The sequence below is a fragment of the Nomascus leucogenys genome, chromosome 19 (assembly GCF_006542625.1).
Source record: "Nomascus leucogenys isolate Asia chromosome 19, Asia_NLE_v1, whole genome shotgun sequence".
In the NCBI taxonomy this organism is placed as follows: Eukaryota; Metazoa; Chordata; class Mammalia; order Primates; family Hylobatidae; genus Nomascus; species Nomascus leucogenys.
The window spans coordinates 228,478-247,692 of NC_044399.1; the positions used below are offsets into that span (position 1 = coordinate 228,478).

General features: G+C 42.9%; 2 protein-coding genes across 2 annotated transcripts in view; one reads left to right on the top strand and one right to left on the bottom strand.

Moving 5' to 3' along the window:
* SH3YL1 (SH3 and SYLF domain containing 1) overlaps positions 1-4,634 on the bottom strand; it is a 45,436-nt gene extending 40,802 nt beyond the window's left edge. The window contains exons 1-2 of the mRNA XM_030800635.1: positions 3,296-4,634; positions 2,716-2,835 (exon numbers count right to left, since the gene is read on the bottom strand). Of these exons, the coding sequence (XP_030656495.1) occupies position 2,716 (1 nt within the window). The 5' untranslated portion in view covers positions 2,717-2,835; positions 3,296-4,634. The remainder of the gene's footprint in view (positions 1-2,715; positions 2,836-3,295) is intronic.
* Positions 4,635-4,803: 169 nt separating this feature from the next.
* ACP1 (acid phosphatase 1) lies at positions 4,804-18,255 on the top strand. The gene is made up of 7 exons (XM_003278801.4): positions 4,804-4,824; positions 4,946-5,096; positions 11,882-11,955; positions 12,051-12,164; positions 15,143-15,204; positions 16,976-17,081; positions 17,223-18,255. The coding sequence occupies exons 1-7, from the start codon at positions 4,804-4,806 to the stop codon at positions 17,298-17,300; spliced, it is 606 nt and encodes a 201-aa protein (XP_003278849.2). The 3' UTR covers positions 17,301-18,255.
* The last annotated feature ends 960 nt before the right edge of the window (positions 18,256-19,215 follow it).

A 19,215-nucleotide genomic window follows, 5' to 3' on the forward strand; every position in this document is an offset into this window, starting at 1 on the left:
TATAGAATTTTTTTTCAATTTCATAGTGGAAAAGACCCAAGTATGGCAACAAAATTTCTTTATTTTTACATGATCAGCAATTATTTGTACAACGTACAAGTACATTGTAAAATACAGGAAAAAGTACAGATATGCAAATATGAAGGATAAAAAGCATCTATAACATTAATACTCACCAATACTACTGTCTGCATTTTGATGTATGCTTCAATTGATTCCTATTGCTAAACACGTAGACTGATTCCGCTTTTAGCTTTTATAGCCATTACTGTCAGGTGGTAATTATCTTGGGAGAGATGCTCTAGATGCTCAATACATTTTAATTACATTTATACATATATCTAGATGCTGGATACATTTGAATTAGTTCACTGGAGTGGAAACTTGTTCTTTCTGCTGCTGAATATTTCATCTACTTTATTTCAGAGGCAGCACAACTTGTCTGCTTCCATTGATGCTGCAGCCATAGTATCTGGAGTGGATTGAGTGACCCAAGGCTGCTGTATCACGACAACATTCCTTTTTGTGCCACAGCAGGGCTTTATAACCAAAGCTGGTCCAATACCAGCATCTGATGGGGGACTTGTATAGGAGCTGCCAGAAGAACTTTTTCCAAGGCACTTCTGTTTCCACTTGCTGTGGGATTTTTGTCTCCACAAGGGGAGTCTGAGAGCAAAGCCTTCGTAGGGGAACCTGGCAGGAGGTGGAGAGAGCATCTGGGCTCTGCAGAGCCAGACTGAAGTCACAAGCAGCTCTGGACTTCTTCGTCAAATGGACCAGCAACATCTTTTTCTGTTAAAGCAATTTAGACTAGATTTTCTGATACATGCAACTGAAGCACTGTAAATAATACATGAATCTTATCTCCTCAGAAGACTTTCTACTTTGAACTCTCTCAACCAAGCAGTATTAGAGCAGTCAAACAAGCAAATTCCTCAGTTGAGTTAATCTTGCAAACATCCTGCTGTAGGGAAAGGTCACGGCCTGATCTGTAAACATGGGAAGAGAGCCATTGGACTTGGGAATCAGATGCAGCCTCGCATGGCTGCAGACCACAAGACTCATCCTAGACACAGCCTATGTCACTGTGATCCAGCTGTTGACAAGGCTGGTCACAGTGAGGACATCTTCAGTGTGTCAGCTGAACTACAGAAAATGTTACAGATTCTAATCAACTTCTGATAAAATCATGCCTGGTTATAGTCACATGCAGTGAATTTCTCCGTCAGAACAAAAAGAATATGCAAATAAAAATTTGGACATAAGCCTCAAATCCCATCCTCAGCATCAAATGATGGCTCACCCATTTTTCCTCTGCTGTACCATAAGGCATATAGAGCATGACCTGATCAGAGTGCTGATGTCCCATTCTATCATACTGAGGAAGACGCAGGTCATTACTAATGAAGCCTCTTAAACCTCACATCATGGTTAGCATCTGCACTCTCATAAACGTCTTAAGTCCCTTGAATCAGGCAAAATCTCTATATTTAAATTTCTTCCTAAAAAAAGAGCGGCTGCCAAACCTCAAGCTAAGAAACTTTCAGATAAAGTTTTCTTTAAAACAAAAGTTAAAGTGTTTAAAATTTTCATAGTAACATATTTTTTTTTAATTAGAAGGGCTTATAAAATACGGGAAAGACAATTTTTACTTTGGAAACCTCAAAAGCGTAAATCAGCTTAAGATCTGGAAATAATTTTAGGTATTGATCATAGGCCTATAAACTCAATGCTAGAGTCACTGGGGGCAAACAGGGACATGAGAATTCTACTCGGAGTAAATTGCCACGTGAGGTGAGAAAGCTGACTACGATTTCCAATCTAGTCGTACGCGGAGGGTCAGGAATGAAAGCAAGAAGACCCAAGGGCCCCTCTCCTCCACTTTCATTACCAGAGTTCAGATTCCCAAACTTTTGCTTCCCTTATATTATTTCCTTCAATGGACTCTAATTATGAAATGAATACTTATAGGAAAGCAAGCTTAGTAAATTTGGTTTTCCAAGTTCTTACTGATTACATATTAATCAAATTACTAAACCTTATACTTTATGTGAAATGGAGGTTAACTCACTAAACTGATAAAATTCCATCTAAGATCAAAGGAACTAGAATGCTGCTAAAGATATATTTAGAATAAACTGAAGAAATCTTAGCCAAAAGAAAGTGTATGTATCTAATCTTTAGAGAGGCTTTCAAATGTTGCCTTAAGCTACTTTTATTAACAAAACTGTATTTTGAACCCCACTGCTTGACAACTATGGCCTTTGTTTCTTAATTCTTACCTTTCTGTGGCATTGGTTTAACTACTTTCTTTGTTTTAAGGAGACAAAGCTTGTCAGTTCTCAAAATAAAAACCTGTCTCTCTGGTCAGATCATTAACTTCCCTAGTCAAACTTTCAGACTACCATTTGAACATCAACTGCTAGCCTGAGCTTGTTTCCAGTCCCCCAACCCCAGGCTGTGGCTGGGGAAGGAAGAGGACAGAGAAAGGTTTCTCTGCTCCCTCAGCAGACAGGGACGCCCTTTATTTATTCCTGCCATCCCTCTTCTCCAGCTGAAGAGTGTGATCTCGGTACAGAGCAGGTCCACAAATGCCACACCGGTCTGATCTTTTAGAGTAAAATATGGGATCTTCCCAGAGAGAATTTTTTTAAAAACTTCCTGTGCTTAGGTCTCAAAGAGCAGAGAATTATGTCTTATCATGACGCCACTCACTGGCAAATAAACTGGTGTGCACAGGGACTTGTGAGGCTCTCAGCAGAGTCAGGGCAGCAGTTATTTCCCTTTGACTGCATCAACTTCCTATGTTTGTGTTGACATGCCAGATCCTTATTTCTGCGGAATGAGAAATCTCTTGAGAATAAAGTTTTCCTAAACAGAACGAAAGTATCAAATCACTTTTGATGAGCAAACATTATTTTAAACTTTTTTTTAACTTACAAAAGATGAGGGGTAACATTTACTAGTTTTACAGAAATTTTCTTTAAATAGAACATTAGTGAACCAAATAACCAATTCTCCTCAAACATGATAGACAGGATGGAGCCTACCACTTTGATCATTTTAACCTCCAACATAGTAATTTGTAAACATCAGTCGCTGCACAAGTATTTTAATAACAGGCCAGCCCACGGAAGTAAACAGCACCTTAGCCTCGAGACCTGTTCTCTCAACTGTGTGTACAGATTTTCTAAGTCGTTATGAATTCAGATATTCCCTACATCTCAATAAAAACACCTAGGAGAACAAGAAATCAGGACATGCATCTCCTGTAAGCAGAAGAGAAACCGAGCACCTGTTCTCTTGTGGGGGCAGCTTCGTGTCACTTTCCAACTCAGCCTCCACGGGGGCACCGGCATATTGGTTCAAGTGAAGTGAAAAGGACACATCTCTGTCCACAGTGTAAATCCCATTTCCTTACGGTGGTCAACCGATTCAGACCAGTTTCACACTTCCTTAAAGAAGGAAAAACGCAGCAGCCAGCGCCCAGGCCCAGCGATCAGAGAGGACCCGTGCTTGCCGCGACCCCGCGCTCGCCCTGCGGCCCCGCGACCCTGCGACCCTGGCGCCAGGTGTTGGGGGGACTGGCCCTTCCCTTCCGGGTGTGAGGGGCTGGCCCTTCTCTTCCAGGTTGGGGGGCTGGCAAACTCGAACCTCGCCGGCGCCCTAGCCAAGGCCTCCTCCCCGCGCCTGCCGCGGGCTCCACGCGCATTCCAAGCGCGCGCATCCGACCCAAACTTCAGAGCCGCTTCTGTGGAACGGAAGGATGGTCGCTGACACCTGGCCGTTCAAATATCAGGAAGTTAAAAATAACACGACCATCATCAACATTCCAAACTTCGGAATAGCTTTTCTAAAAATGGAAAAGACGGTGGCTAAACTTCAATCAAAATCGCTGTGGTCAAGAAAGTCCTGGGAGCTGCTCTATCTTAACTTTGGGGGGTTTGCGGTTAACAGACGCACGACCTAGAAACCCCAGAGGCATCGCCGGTTTCCCCGTCCTCCTCTTCCCACCACCGCCCAGCTCTTGAGAGGGGAGAGTGCGGCCGGACAGGTGGGCCCCCGGGTACTCACTGGTGCCCGCCCGGCCGCGGCGCCCGGTCCCGAGGCTGCCCAGGAAGAGGAAGGCGCGCTGCCCCGCCCCCCGGACAGGGAGGCCCCAGCGAGGGCGTACCTGCAGCAGGTGACGGAGGAGGCGGCGCAGGACACCTGCCATGTACGTTTCGCGGGACAAAAACCAGGCGCCCGCCGGACCGCGCTCGGGCCTTCGCCCCCAGGGACTTTGGAACCGCCCCGTCCTTAAGATCGAAAAGCCCAGGGCCCCGGGGCGGCTCCAAGCACAGCGTTGGAGGTGGGGGTCTCAGGGGGCGCGCTGGCCCCAGGCCGCCCTGGTCCGGCGTGGACCCTGCGGGGCTCAAGGCAGGTTCCCCCGCCTGACCCGCCCAGCCCCTCTAGGCAAACTCGGACGACACGCACCACAGCCCGCCACGTGCGCGAGACTCGCGCTGTGCGCCAACCCAGGTGGGCTGCCCGCGGAGCCGCCAGGCCTGAGCCCACCCTGCAGGTGACCCGCGGCCCTTCCTCCTCCAGGTACCCTTTTCCTGCGGCCCCGTCCCCTATAGGTAACCTTTATCTCCCGCGGCTCCTTCCCCTCCAAGCGACCCGCAGCCCCGCCCCCTCCAGGTGACCCCCCCCCCCAAAACACACAACCCCTCGCCTTCCGCGGCCCTACTCCCTCCAGGTGACCCCACCCCCGCGGCTCCTCCTCCTCCGGAAAACCTGCAGCCCCGCCCTTGCAGGTGAATGGCGGCCCCGTCCCTGCAGGTGACCCGCGGACCCTCCCCGCCCGCCCGCCCGCCCGCCCTAAGACCGTCACAGGACCGCCTCCGCAGGCGCACTGGAGTCGATTGCGCAGGCGTGGCTCTCCCACGCGCTGCCCTGGTAGCGTTGGTGCGGGACTGCGCAGGCGCACGGGGCGAGAGGCTGGCAGCGCGCCTGCGCCGGGTCGGCGGGCGGAACGTCACGGTCTCTCGGCGCCTCTGCGCGCGGGAAGATGGCGGAACAGGCTACCAAATCTGTGCTGTTCGTGTGTCTGGGTAAGAGGGTGCCGACTTACTCATGTTCTGACGTCCCCTCGAGAGTTGGATCGGGCTTGTGCGCTGTAGGTTGTGCCGCCGGGCTAGGAACAATGAGGGGGAGGAGGCCAGGGACTGGGAGGCCTAGAGTGTTCTAAGAGTGTCCCGCAGCGCCCCTGTTCCCCATCCGCCCCGTGCATCCGCCCAGCCTGCCCTCTAAACCTGGGTCCCCTCGCCCGGGGCTCTTGGCATCTGCAGCCACAGCCCCTACAAGCCAAGGTTCTTCTTTGCGCCTGCTAGAATCCCTCTCGTTCTCCCCCAGTGGGCCCAGGTAGGCCTGGAGGTTGTCGGACTGATGTGGTCTCTTAGGGGCCTCCTGAGTCCTATGACAACATTGTTTTGTTTGCTAGTTTCCTTAGCCCATGCTTAGATATTGATCTGAGTGAAAGGGAGGTGAAGTTTTAAGGTTTCGGGTTTTTTGATTGTAAAAGCCAAGCAAAGGAGACCAGGTGGTCCTTATATAACTTTGGCCCATGAAAAATGAAAGTGTATTTTATTAATGGCTTTTCAGGAACTTTCCAGCTTAAATTATTTTCACTCCTAGAATTTCAACACTTAGCTTATCTTACTTCAAACATAATTTACTTTCCGTTTGGTCTTCAGGGATCTTCCTTTGGTGTAGCACTACAAGGTTATATTCCTCGGTGCCTCCACCCTGAGAGGAAGGCCTAAATTGTCAGTAGTCTGGTTACTTAAAACCTTGTGTGAGTTTGCATTTCCTGCAGAGTAAAGTTTCTGTTTATTTTTACAGACTCCTCACTTTATCTCCTGTACCTTTTCCTGCCCACACCCTCGGGACACTGCCTTCCAGAACCTTTCGTTGTTCGGTGGCACTTCACATGCTTACTGAGCCTTCATTGCTGGGTGCCCATTATGCATTTTGCCTGGAAAGCCTTTTTATTTTATAAAGTCAAACCCAAATATTTCTTCCTTTGCTTTCCCAGATCATGAGTTGCTTCTTGTGATTCCTTATCTACATCTTTTATTACACAAATTTTACTATAATTATTTGATAGTCTGTTGAAATCCCAGCTAAGTTTAGTTTTGTTGAGGGCAATAACTGTGGCTTATTTTTCATTTTGTTTCCAGCTTTAGGACAATATATGATAAACGCCGACTGGGTTTTGTAGAAGTTAATTTCTGTGGAAGAAGAATTAGAAGGCTTACCTTGTGTCACATTGGTAGTGGGCATCATTTGATTTTTAAGACTCATTGAAGGCTGAATGATGAAATCAACAAGCTTATTAAACAGTAGTTTGGTTAAGGATGGTTACTAAATAATATCCCATTCCCTTATATAGTTTTGGTTGGTATTGTCGATTATGCTGGTATAATGTATCATGGTTGCTGTTAATGGGGAAGTGTATCCTTGCATATACAGTAGTCCCACTTTAGCTGTAGGGGATACATTCCAAGACTTTCCAGTGGATCCTGAAACCGTGGGTAGTACCAAACCCAATTGCTGTCAATTGGAACATGTGTCTGCTCATTTCTTCCACCCACAAATGTAATGCTGTTGCCACCTTAACTAAGCACTTAAAACTGCGGTCGCAACTTTTGCAGTTTGAGGCGAGACAGCAGACTATCAGGAATTTCTTTTTCCTTGTTTACATTTTCATGGATAGAAGATTTGTTCGTACTGTAGATCTTAGTAACCTCAGTATAAGATTTTTTTTTCTTTCTATAAGAAGTCAAAAACTTTCACCTTTTTACTTAAAGGTAGTGCTTATGGCTTCTCTTTGCCATATCTGAATTGCTAGCTTCACTACTCTTATGACTTGGGGCTATTATTAGTAAACTAAGGGTGACTTGAACTCAGGCACTGTGATAGCATCACAATGGATCTGATAAGCCAGAGGGCAATAGGTGGATAGACAGCATGGATATGCTGGACAAAGGCATGATTCACTTCTGGGGCAGGACGGAATGGGATGGCATGAGAATTTATCCTGCTACTCAGAACAGTGCACAATTTAAAACTTAGGAATTATTTGTGGAATTCTTCATTTAATATTTTCCAACTGAAGCTGACCACGGGGTAACCATGGAAAGCAAAACCTTGGAAAAGGGAGGACTACCGTATTTCAATACAATTCAGTAATTTGTTGTTGTTGTTGTTGTTGAGCATCTACTATGTGGCATGCACTCCTCTAATTGGTAGGGATATATGGAGTGGTGAACACAACAGACAAAAATCCCAGCCTCTACGGAGCTCACATTCTCTCAGTCACCAGCAAGTATTAATTGACGTGCTCAATCGGTTGTTGTGAAGATTAAGAAAAATGGAGCAGAAAAGGGGAATGGGAGTGGAGTGCAGTTTTGAGTGGGATGGTCAGGGAAGGCCCCACCTGATAGATGACCTTTGAGTAAAGACTTGAAGGAGGTGAGGAAGCAAGCCTAGGATATTTTGGAGAAGCATCCTGAATCCAGAGGAAAGCAGGTAAAAGTTTTGAAGGGAGAATACTGGCCATGGTCATGAACCGCAGGGAAGCTTCAGTGGCTGGGCCTAGTGGCCAGATACCTTTTCTCAGTCAGGATTCCTCATCTATACCTGAAAATTTAGCAGACAATTTGAGCGCCTGTTTTCTCAGTGCTTCCATTGTAGATGTATAGGGAGAAGTTAATTCCTTATATACACTGGTCCTTTAGGGCAGGAGTCTGCAAACTCTTTGTTTAAAAGAACCAGATTATAATTATTTTAGATTTGCTTCACATGACATACAGAAAGGGTGTAGCACAAAGTAGCCATCCATATGATGAACCTGGCAGTGTTCTAGTGGATCTTCATTTGTGGACATCAGAATTGGATGGAACTCTGTATAATTTTCACATGTCACAAGATACTCTACTTTTGGATTTTTTCCAACTACTAAGCAATGTAAAAATTATTCTTACCTCTGTGGGCTAAAGGCAGTGGACCATGAGCCAATTTTCAGACCCCTGTTTTAGGTCCAGCTCTTGGGAGGCCATGTGAAGACTTGGGCTTACTCTGAATAAACATTGGAGGGTCTTGAGCAGAGGTGGAAAATGATCAAATTTAAGTTTAAAAAGAAGAGTTTCAGCTGTTGTTTTGAGATTAAACTGGAGGTGGAGCATGCCCTTAATGGTTGCATTCTGAGGGAATTTGAGCAGTAAATGGCATTTTACTTGGTAGCTGTATAGAGGACAGTAAGAGTTGTATGCTTTTGAAATGTAAAAAATTTTGTTCATTCAAAGCATTTATTTGGACCCTATTGAGATTGAAGTGTAGAAAAGCATCAGAGGTTTTTCACTGGTCAAGCTAATGATGGAAAACAGTTGAGCTCCTTACTACAGCACAATTATGAAGGGTGCTTTATGTTTTTGTAAGATAGAGACTTACTAGTGAAGATGATGCAGGAGCCATGACCCAGCCAGCATGTTTGGTGGAGATAGCACATGCTGGTGGAGTCACTTTACTTCTGGGCTACACCCATACTGGGTGCTGGGTCTCTTACCAGGTATAGCAGACACAGCCCCACCCTCCCAGAGCCTATCTGTTGCCTTTTATGAGTTTCCATCCTTGAATTGAAGATGCTGAAGAAGGGTATAAAGTAGTCTGCCTAATTTGGAAAAGACAAACTTGAGACTTTACAGATTGAAATATTTTTTTAAAGGCATTTGAAGATGGAATGTTCTGTTTTTAGCACTTGTTTGATAGGTGAAACCTGAAGTACATATGGTGTTTCATTGATGACCGGGGTGCTCCATTTTTTCATAACACAATTTGGTGGCATCAACTGTCGAAATCAACAGGGCAAGCTACTGCTAGCCTTTAGGACAGTTAATAATGCAAGTTTTCGTATTGTTGTGGGGAAAGTAAGCTGTTATTTTACAGTTAAAGATAATTATTTGTAAATGTGTGGGGCTAGTCTTTGTTATATTTTTAGATGCTGAGATATTAGGCATCTGTTGTTCTGCAGTTCCAAAATAATAATTGTCTTAATTTGGAATACAATGTTTGCTGTTAAAAATATTCCCAGGGTATATGGTGACAAGTAAAAGAGTTACACATCCATGGGAAGCCTTTCAATAATTAAAATAGTGCTGATGACAATACCTGTTTAAAAAACTAATCAAAATTTAGAATGTTGAAAGGAAAAACTTCACAACACAGATTAGCATATAGAGGGCATTCAAGGCTAATTTGTTGTCTTTCCCTTTATGGTTTGTAGGTAAGATTTTTTACTGCTGTGGAAACCACAGTCTCTGGGAAAAAAGTACATAATATGCTTAGGTCTTACAATGTAGAAACTGAAGGCTGTAGTAAGGCAGTGAGTTGGTTTTCTGAACTAGGTAATTAGCTGTGTTTTACAACACTAGAAGATCTTTATTGTACTTGTTTATCATAAACAGAAGACTCTAATAGTGATAAAGAGTAAACTCTTATTTAGTGCTGCCTATTCTCACAGTTCCTCTTTTTCCTATCTGTTTCCTAAATTCAGCTCCTAATGTCTGGACTCACTATGGTGCTTTGGCATTAAGGAGACTGGAAGGCCTCAGAGCAGCCCCAGAAGCAAGGTCGTAGAAACCATCATTTATCTTCCCCAATGCAGATCATAGAAACTAGAACTCCTCTCCCGCAAAGCAAGCCATCAAACCTAGAAAGGTCACTCTCTCCCTTTTGCCTTCTCTTGAAGACAGCATTCCAGAGGGGCCCTGCCTCATTCCTGGGGGAGGAAATGCTGTGGCCCTGCTGGGTCCCTCAGTCTGCTACCATTGGATCATTCCCTTTTGTCCAGTGCCATTTCTACACAGCTGTGCATTGGTCAGCTAAGCATGAAAACCGTTTCCCCGGGTCTTTGGGTCTTCGTTTCTGAAGGCTCTTGTTAACCTGTCTTTTGTTACAGGAGTATCTTCCATGACCTTTATGATGGGTGAGGAAAGCTGCCACACCTTTCCACTCTGACGCTGTCTTGTATTTGCTCCTTCATACGAGCCTCGTACAAGGCCTCTTCAATTCAGTCATGTGCTCTTCTAGCGTTTCCTTAGCTGTGCCGGTAATTTTGGTAACTTGTAGGAAGGGTCTGTGTTTTAAACAACTTTCTGTCTTCAGGTTAGGACACAGTGCTTAGCACATAGAGTGGGCATACAAAATACGTTTGTTGAATAAGTCATATTACCCTTTTCCATAGGACTATTTCTCCTCATAGTGGCTACACAAAGTCCAAATGTTGGCCCAGTGTTTTAGGGCTCCTGTAAACCAGCCCGTCAGTTTCCAGACACTGGCTGTCTGTACCTGAAGCATCGCAGCCTCACCTGCTTAGTGCCACAATCCCTCTGAGTTAAATGCCTTTCCCTTCCTCTGTCCATTAAGATCCTGATCATCCTTTTAATATCATCTCTAATCTTTCTTTTTTCTGGTAAGAAATTTTCTTATATCTTGTTTTTGCTTTGTACCATCGTTCTTTTTCTGTGCCACTGTAGTGTATTGCTTATCAGCATTCATTTTCCCACTTTTATTATAATAAATATAATAAATAAAGTGGAGATAGAGTTCAGCTGAATGGCCTGTGATTCAACCCATTGTGTCTCCCTCTGAAAACCCCAATAAAACCTCAGAGCACTATGGCTCTGAGGAGCTTCCTGGGTTGGCAGTGCTCTTTGAATATTGTCTCATGTTGATGACAGGAGAGTAAGGTGTCCCAGAGGACAGTGGAGCTACCTGTTAGGGAACCTCCTAGAATGTGCCCTATGGGTCACTTGCTTTGGCTGGTTTTTTTGTTTGTTTTTGTTACTGTTATTATAATGAAATTATAATGGTAAGTGTTCTGCTTTCCTGAGTTTGGGGAGTAATTCTAGGGAATTATCAAACCTGAGGGAGCCCTGGGGAACCTGGATTTCTCACTTGCTGGTCTGAAGTAAGGGTGGCCCTGGTGTCGACGTCGTGGTGTGGAGAGTGGTGTCCCTGACCTTGGGCTGCTGATGCCTGGATCTGTAACCCTGGGCTCAAGGCTTTGCGTGTGATCGCTCAGTAAATGTAGGTGTTGAATTGCTGTTTATGCTTAAATGCATGTTTGTGTGTTTGTGTATTGTTTTGTGAAACAGTAGTCATCCTTATGTGTGACATACTTGAAAATACATACAGTTGACCCTTCAGCCACAGGGGTTTGAACTTTGAAGGATTTATTCGAGGAATTTTTTTTAACCAAGCACAGATGGAAAATACCGTGTTCTATGAATGAGAAACCCATCTATACGGAGGGCCGACTTTTCCTGTACTTGGGCTCCACATTCGCAGGGGCCAACTATAGGACCTGAGTATGCATGTTTTGGTATACTGGGTAGGGGTGGGAGGGTGTCCTGAACCAGCTCCCTGAGTCTACTGAGGGACAGACCACAGTATTTTATTTTTATTCTGTTGTATTTCATTTTAAAATAAGCTGGTTGCAACCCACTTCATTTTCGTGATTCACTCCTGGATCATTAGTAGCAACTCTTTAAACAATAATTTTGGTTGAAATTGTTTTTCTGATATCTTTGTCATCTATACTTGGAGTACTTGGTTGGTTGGTGTCAAATCACTGAACTTGAGCCTGACGGGCTGTTCTCCAGCAGGGTCTACCCTCACTGGTCGGACAAAGGCGTCAAAGGATAGTGTTGGCCTTTGTTTTTCCTGAGGGATAGCACAGCCCCCGCGTGTCAGGTGTGTGAAGAGGGGGAGCTGACATGTGCCCTTCCATCCAACCTAACCCTCTGTTTCCCTGCCCCCCCCCTTTTTTTTAAAGGTAACATTTGTCGATCACCCATTGCAGAAGCAGTTTTCAGGAAACTTGTAACCGATCAAAACATCTCAGAGAATGTAAGTACCATTCATTATCTTAAAGAGGCCAACCTGAACTCCTCTGGGCAGGAAATTGCCAAAAAAAAAAAAATTCCATGTTTCTTCCCCTGCAGTGGAGGGTAGACAGCGCAGCGACTTCCGGGTATGAGATAGGGAACCCCCCTGACTACCGAGGGCAGAGCTGCATGAAGAGGCACGGCATTCCCATGAGCCACATTGCCCGGCAGGTACCGTCCTTGGACTTGAAGATGTGTGTTTTGTGTTTCAGTGGGTTATTGACAGCGGTGCTGTTTCTGACTGGAACGTGGGCCGGTCCCCAGACCCAAGAGCTGTGAGCTGCCTAAGAAATCATGGCATTCACACAGCCCATAAAGCAAGACAGGTAGACAAGCTCTTGTTCAATTTCTAATATGTAGAGTCCAGTAACTTGAGAAGTAGTGGAAGGATTAACCAGACTTGTATATTAATGAATGTGTTTATTTAGGGTGAGCTTAACCAGCTACAGTGTGTCCATTTTGTTTCACTTCTGGTTGCACGGTGTTGAAAGACTTGCATGACTTTGGAATTTACTTATTAAAATGCACATAAAGGCTAGGTAATTTATAATGAGAGAGCCTGACTGCGAGCTGGGGCTGAGCGGTGCTCTGTCTTCTGTTCCTTCCTGCATAATTTTTATTAAACATTTAGGCCATAGGAATTATCCTGCCAATATTGCAAGTTTATTGCTAGAATGAAGTTATATAATATATACGAAAACATTTTTTCAACTGTAAAGTGCCTTAGTAATATAGGGTAATACCAACAACATTATGGGCACATAATTATAGTCTATTGTGCCACACTTAAGTTTGGAGTCTAATAAAGTCACAATCAAATTCTGCAATTTCAATTGAAGGTAATCTTGTCTTTATATTATAAATTAGAAGCTAAAGTTGATTTTTCTAAGAGTTCTTTATTTAAATGAAGTACTCTGGGACTGACCATTTCAGAAATGGAACCTTCGTTGGTCAGGTGATTAAACATTTTTATACAATTTATCCATCCTAATCTCTTCAGGATTTGCATATCTTGCCAGTTTCTACTGGCCATTGTTGAAAATATATTTATTTGGAGAAGTCCAAAGTCAAGGGTCTCATGGGGCTGTGAGGTCCTTCTTGCTGCATCATCCTGTGGTAGAAGGTAGAGGAGTCAAGAGAGGGCCCCAGAGTGAGTGAGAGCGAGAACTAGAAAAACAGGAAGAGGGAAGCAGAGGAGAGAGAGAGAGGACCCATCAGTGTCAGGAGCCCACTCCCAAAATAGTGGCATTAATAAAGATCCTACCTCTCACTATTGTCGCATTGGGGATGAAGTTGCCAACAAAGGAACTTTGGGGGACACATCCAAACCATAACATAGGATTTAAATAATTTTACAGAGTTACAGAGTTCTGCTACTGAACCGTTTGAGATCCCTGTTCTGAGGTCTCGTCACTTTCCAGTTTTAGCGGGAAGACAAGTGGCAAGTGGCAGGAGTCTGCAGATTGGGGCCTGCACCTTTTTTATGAACAGTGTTTACTGGAACACAGCCAGACTTCTTCATTCACCTGTAGTGTTTGGCTGCTTTTGTGCCAGTGCAGCAGAGCTAGAGCGGCCTCGTGGCCCACAAAGCCTGATTGTCACTGGAGCACTGGTTTTTTATATGGGGTTTCTAGTTGTTTTTAGTAGTAGGGGTGATTTGCCACAAGCTGTTTCGTTTATAGCTGCAAGTGGAAATCCTTTACTGTGCATTTGTTACATAAGTTATAGCTGTTTCTTTCTCAATTACTGTAACATCTAAAAATTATGTAACAGTTACTAAGTCTTTTTTTATGAAAAATTTACAATTAGTCCAGAATTTAAAACAAGTTTAGTATTAAATCCTAGGGCATTTCTCACATAACTAATTTGGAGAAATAATATAATACTGTTCAGGCATGGTGGCTCATACTTATAATCCTAATAACACTTGGGGAGGTCAACATTGCTTGAGCCTAGGAGGTCAAGACCAGCCTGGGCAACATAGTGAGACCCATCTCTACAAAAAAATTTAAAAAATTAGCTGGGTGCTATGACATATGCCTGTAGTCCCAGCTGTTTGGGAGGCTGAGGTAGGAGGAAGGCTTGAACTCACGAAGTTGAGGCTGCAGTGAGCTGTGGTCACACCACTGTACCCCAGCATTGGTGACAGAGTGAGACGTTTTCTCTAAAAACAAAAAGGAGAAAAAAATTTCAGTATTGTACTTATTCTCGATTTTGAAATAAGTCAATGTCATGGGATTGTTGACGAAATACAGTCTTTTCTAGTTACTGGAGGTGCATACTAAAAGCCAAAGTTTCTCATTTTTTAGAAGAACAAGTATATTAGGAAAGTTGCACTTTCCACCTTTGTTCCGCAGTATGTATGTTTGTGTTTCTTATTCTGCCATTATTTATAGTAGTCGAAATTCATAAAATAATCTTTTCATTTGTATTTTAAGTAGGTGTATTTATAGATTATATCAGAAAACAATGATAAGCTTTCAGGTTACAATCAGTAGAAATACTGAGTGGCATTCTCTTCTGTGTGAGGTTTAAATTATGGCTATTCGATCAAAATAAAGGAGGATTGTCGGTTATTACTCTTGTGTTTCTTTCTTAGTGACCACCTCTGACCACCCAACTTAATACTTCTCCTCCTCCCTGCCCCAAAGCTGTATGTATCTCCTCTCTGTATCTCCAGGGCATCTGTGCCTCCTGTGTGTTGCCTGCCCCCGTGTGGAAGGGCAGCTCCATGGGACATGGCTCTGTCTGCTTAGCTTGGTGTTTGTCACTGGGGCCCAGGATGTTCAGTGCTTGTGGAAGGAAAAATAGAGTAGAATAATGAAGGGGATTAAATATGTGACATTATAGTATGTTGACTGTATTATACACTTACTAAGGAATCGAAGCTGCTGTATAAACATTGTGTCTACACATTATACTATTTTATGATTATTGTAGGGAACTTTATAATACAAAATTTCTTTGCAGTGCAATTTTGAGAAATAGGTTAACTCTATTTTAACTTAAAAGTACCCTAAAAATTATTTAATTGTTAATTAGTGAGCAACAGGCTCAAATATTGCAGTTTTTTTTCTTTTAGTATTGCTTTGCATCCTCTAGGCTTGAATGGTATAAACACTGTATTTTGACTTCTTATTCAATTTTAGATTACCAAAGAAGATTTTGCCACATTTGATTATATACTATGTATGGATGAAAGCAATCTGAGGTAATCCTATTTTTGAAGAATATTTCTGTTCAACTCTCAATTCAGCAATGGGCCAAAGTAATTTGTTGTCCAGATTTACTTTTTCTGTTTTAAAGGTTTTAATAGTCGGTGATGGTCACCATATGTAGAATTATTTTATTTAGAACAGCAAAAAACTTAGTAATCTAGAATTGTCTCTTAGGTATTTACAAGGAAATACACCTTAGAAAAGGGAAAGCCCGGTTATTAGTAGCGTGATTTAATTGGAAAACTAGCTTGGCTGTGATAGTTTTGTATCAGGCACATTGTTCTGCATGAGAATGATTTTGATATTTTTGCTGTAATGATTCCTGGACAGGGCAGTGTTTTATTGATTCTGAGGCCAAAGCTCTGCAACCATAGGTTCCTATTATTACCCCATCTTGTGAAAGAAGGAAATGAGAAACGGTAATGTTAGGTTATGTCCCCGAGTTCACACAGCTAGCGTGTGGTGGATGTCGTTGGATTTAAGCCTAGGCTCAGTGAGGAAGGGCCCTGCCGTATGCACCCCTGCCTCAGTCACCACCCCCCTGACCTGCCCCAGTCCCCTGTTCAGGGCGTCGTCAGGAGCAAATCATAATGTAATGTCACTCCAGGATTCTGATTTGCATCACTACTTATTCATAAATATTTCATGTTTTTGATGAAGATAAACTATTTGTGCTTTTAATTACTTTTGTACAAATCAACAGATAGGGATGCACTAGTTGCAATTATTTTTTATTAGGACCTTCATTAAAATGTATGCATTTTTTAATTTTTATTTTTCAGTCCTTATTCTGTTCTGTTTTTGCTGACACCATAGCTTATGGGCATTGTAAAAACACCTTTTTAGGAGACCCCATTTGCTTTGACTGGCACTGAGCACTGTGTTTCTTTGTGTGTGGGGCAAACGGAGTTCCTGCAGCCTCACGTTTGCACGTGCTGTTCCTCTGCCTGGAAGCTCCTCCTTGCTTCTTGGGTCATTCGGCTCCTATTTGCCCCTCGTGGGTCAGCTTAAATTCATTTCTTGATAGAGGTGTTCTGCTACCCTGTCACTAGGCCAGATTGTGCATTAGACTTAGGCCTGCGCACAGTTCTCGTCCCTGCACCTACTCCTGACCTGCAGAACCTCGTGCACGGGAGCTCTTGGCTTTCCGTTCCCACATAAAGCACATGCCTGACTCATCAATTCATCTGTCGCAGGTGCTCAGTCGAAATTTGTTAAATAAATGGAGGCGCTTAGTTAAGTTTGCCTTTTTCTTTTGTAGCAATGTGAAAGCTAAGGGTGGAAGTCTAGAGTGAAGCTGAGTTTTCAGCTTGGGCAGAGGCTTGAGGAATAAAAGATGGAAGAGTAATTAAGGAATGAGTCGTGTTGCGGGAAGTGCTGTGTCAAGACACCTGAGGATGGAATTGGTAGCCCTCTGTTTTGGGACTGGTTCAGATGGTGTTTTGGGTTCCTTTCTATCACCTTTGTTTTATCTCTGAAACTTGATTGTCTCAAAATGTATTTTGTGGGAGAAAATATAATTATTGTATATTTTGTGTAACAGAATCAGAATAAGGTGCTGTTACAAACTCTCTTGTTTAGAGAGAGAGCAGTGGCATACAGCTGCAGAAGGGGCCACATGGGCCTGCTGAGTGTTCCGTTTCATTTCAAATGAGGTCATTCTGTCTTGATTTTGATATGGATGTTTCATAAGACCCTAGCAGATGTCCCTGTTTAACTTGAAACCATAGATCAGAAAACTAAGTTCATATTTCAATTTTACAGAGATTTGAATAGAAAAAGTAATCAAGTTAAAACCTGCAAAGCTAAAATTGAACTACTTGGGAGCTATGACCCACAAAAACAACTTATTATTGAAGATCCCTATTATGTAAGTACAGTTCACGTTTTAGGGCTAATATGAAGACCCAACACGTCTGTATCCTGCCATACTAAATAACAGATTAGATTGTGTTAAGGATGTTTTTGTTATGCAGGTTTTGCCATTTTTCTCTTTTTCCTGTCCATTTAGGGGAATGACTCTGACTTTGAGACGGTGTACCAGCAGTGTGTCAGGTGCTGCAGAGCGTTCTTGGAGAAGGCCCACTGAGGCAGGTTCGTGCCCTGCTGCGGCCAGCCTGACTAGACCCCACCCTGAGGTCCTGCATTTCTCAGTCAGTGTGTAATCACGTTCCAGAGCCCAAAGCCCCAGCTCTTTGTTCAGTTGACTCTTAAAAAGTAATTGTAGATGGAAATCGGTTGTGTTTGGCAGAAGAATCAATAAAAATCTTTGATTCAGACAGTTTATGGGGTATATTAAGCATTCTTAGACTAGTTGAACATCTCACTTTGCCCCAATTACAAAAATAGTAGAACAAGCAACATAATGAAGGGAAACCTCACTTGAAGGCCCAGGTCAACATCGAAGCCCGTTGAGACTTAGATAATCGAGTCTACCTCTTCAGTAGGTTTGTGTGGATGGCCTGATGGAGGGCAGGTGCCCTCTGCTCCCCAGTCCTACCTCTCTCTTCCCCAGGGCCTTTTATAGATTGACAGTAGCCCTCTCCATAGGAGCTCACAGTCTAGATTAGAAGTGTTTTAATTTATACACGCCCATAGTGCACACTTGTATATTGAAAAGATAGGGAAGAGAGAAACATTTATGGAATCAGTCGTTGCCACCTTCAATACTTCATGATTTTTGTTGAGTTTACTTCACGAGGAGGTCAGCTCATTGGCTCCCATCCACTTTGCCTCTGAAACTTAATTACATCCAGAAAGGACACTTGTATGCTAGTCTATGGTCAGTTGAGGAATACGACTGTTTTTATATGCACATGTAACCCAAATGTCCAATCTAAATTGGCTTATTTTTAAAAATAATTTTAAAAGTTGAGAAAAGTGTTATTATTTGGCATGCTTAAATATTGAATAAGTATTCTTCATCAGCATTTAATAAATGTATAGGCAGATATAAGGTAATTTCTGTGTATTTTGAGATAATGTCAAAATCATGATTTTCAAAATAAACTGGGGAGTTATAAAAATACAACTAGAGATATAAATCTGGTGTCTGCCTGTTTTTTTATTGACAAGTAAGGAAGCATTTGAAAACATTGTATTGTCCTTTTTACATGGTCTGTGATGTTAGGTGTGCATATTTTATCTTCAGGATGAGGAAGTAAAATGATGAAAATAAGCACATTGCTGCCCCATATCATCATGTCTAGTTTCTGAAGGAAGTTTGAGGTTCTATAGCTGGAAATGTCCTTGCCTAATACCATCCTCTGGACATGTTGCCTCTATGCTGCGCCCTCCTGTGCAGTGACGCACAGCTGCCTGGCCAGGACATCTGCACTCCTGACCTCAGTATCATGAGGGTCCCAGGCAGTGCCAGGGGGAGGAGACACATTTGATCCTTGACTCACTAGTGCCTGGAGGATGAGCTGTTGCCAGATGAAAGTGAGTAGTTTCCCCACTGTACCACGTGGAAGTGCCAGGCTGTCTTCATAGGAAGAAAGTTGGCAAACCCAGTGAGTCTTGCTCTTGTTGGAATTACTCAGACATACAGAAAACTGAGGGGATTAAATATTAATAGATTGGATATTTGAACATGATATCCTTAAAACATAAAAAATTGGGAAGAAAAGGTCAAGTAATGAGCTGTAATTAGAAAACAGGATTAAATAAGAGCACTTCAAAAGTTACACCCTGCTTCATTCAGTAATTGCTTTTAATCTCAAAGTCAAAATTTCTTACTCTTCTATTCCTTTATGTTTGGAAATAAAATCCTATAGTTTTTCTTTAATGTTTATCTCTATAAATACAGATCCTCAAACAAATCCTAGGACTCTTGACTATTCTGTCCTTAACGACTACACCCAGATGATACCATCTGCCAACAAGGGCTCATATGAATGGAGAAACTCATTGCTTTGCTGAATTCAGCTTTTTAAATTGGATCCGATTAGATTTGTTTAAAATACGTCTATGTGTAAAATTCTGAGACTGCCTAGAAGTCTTAA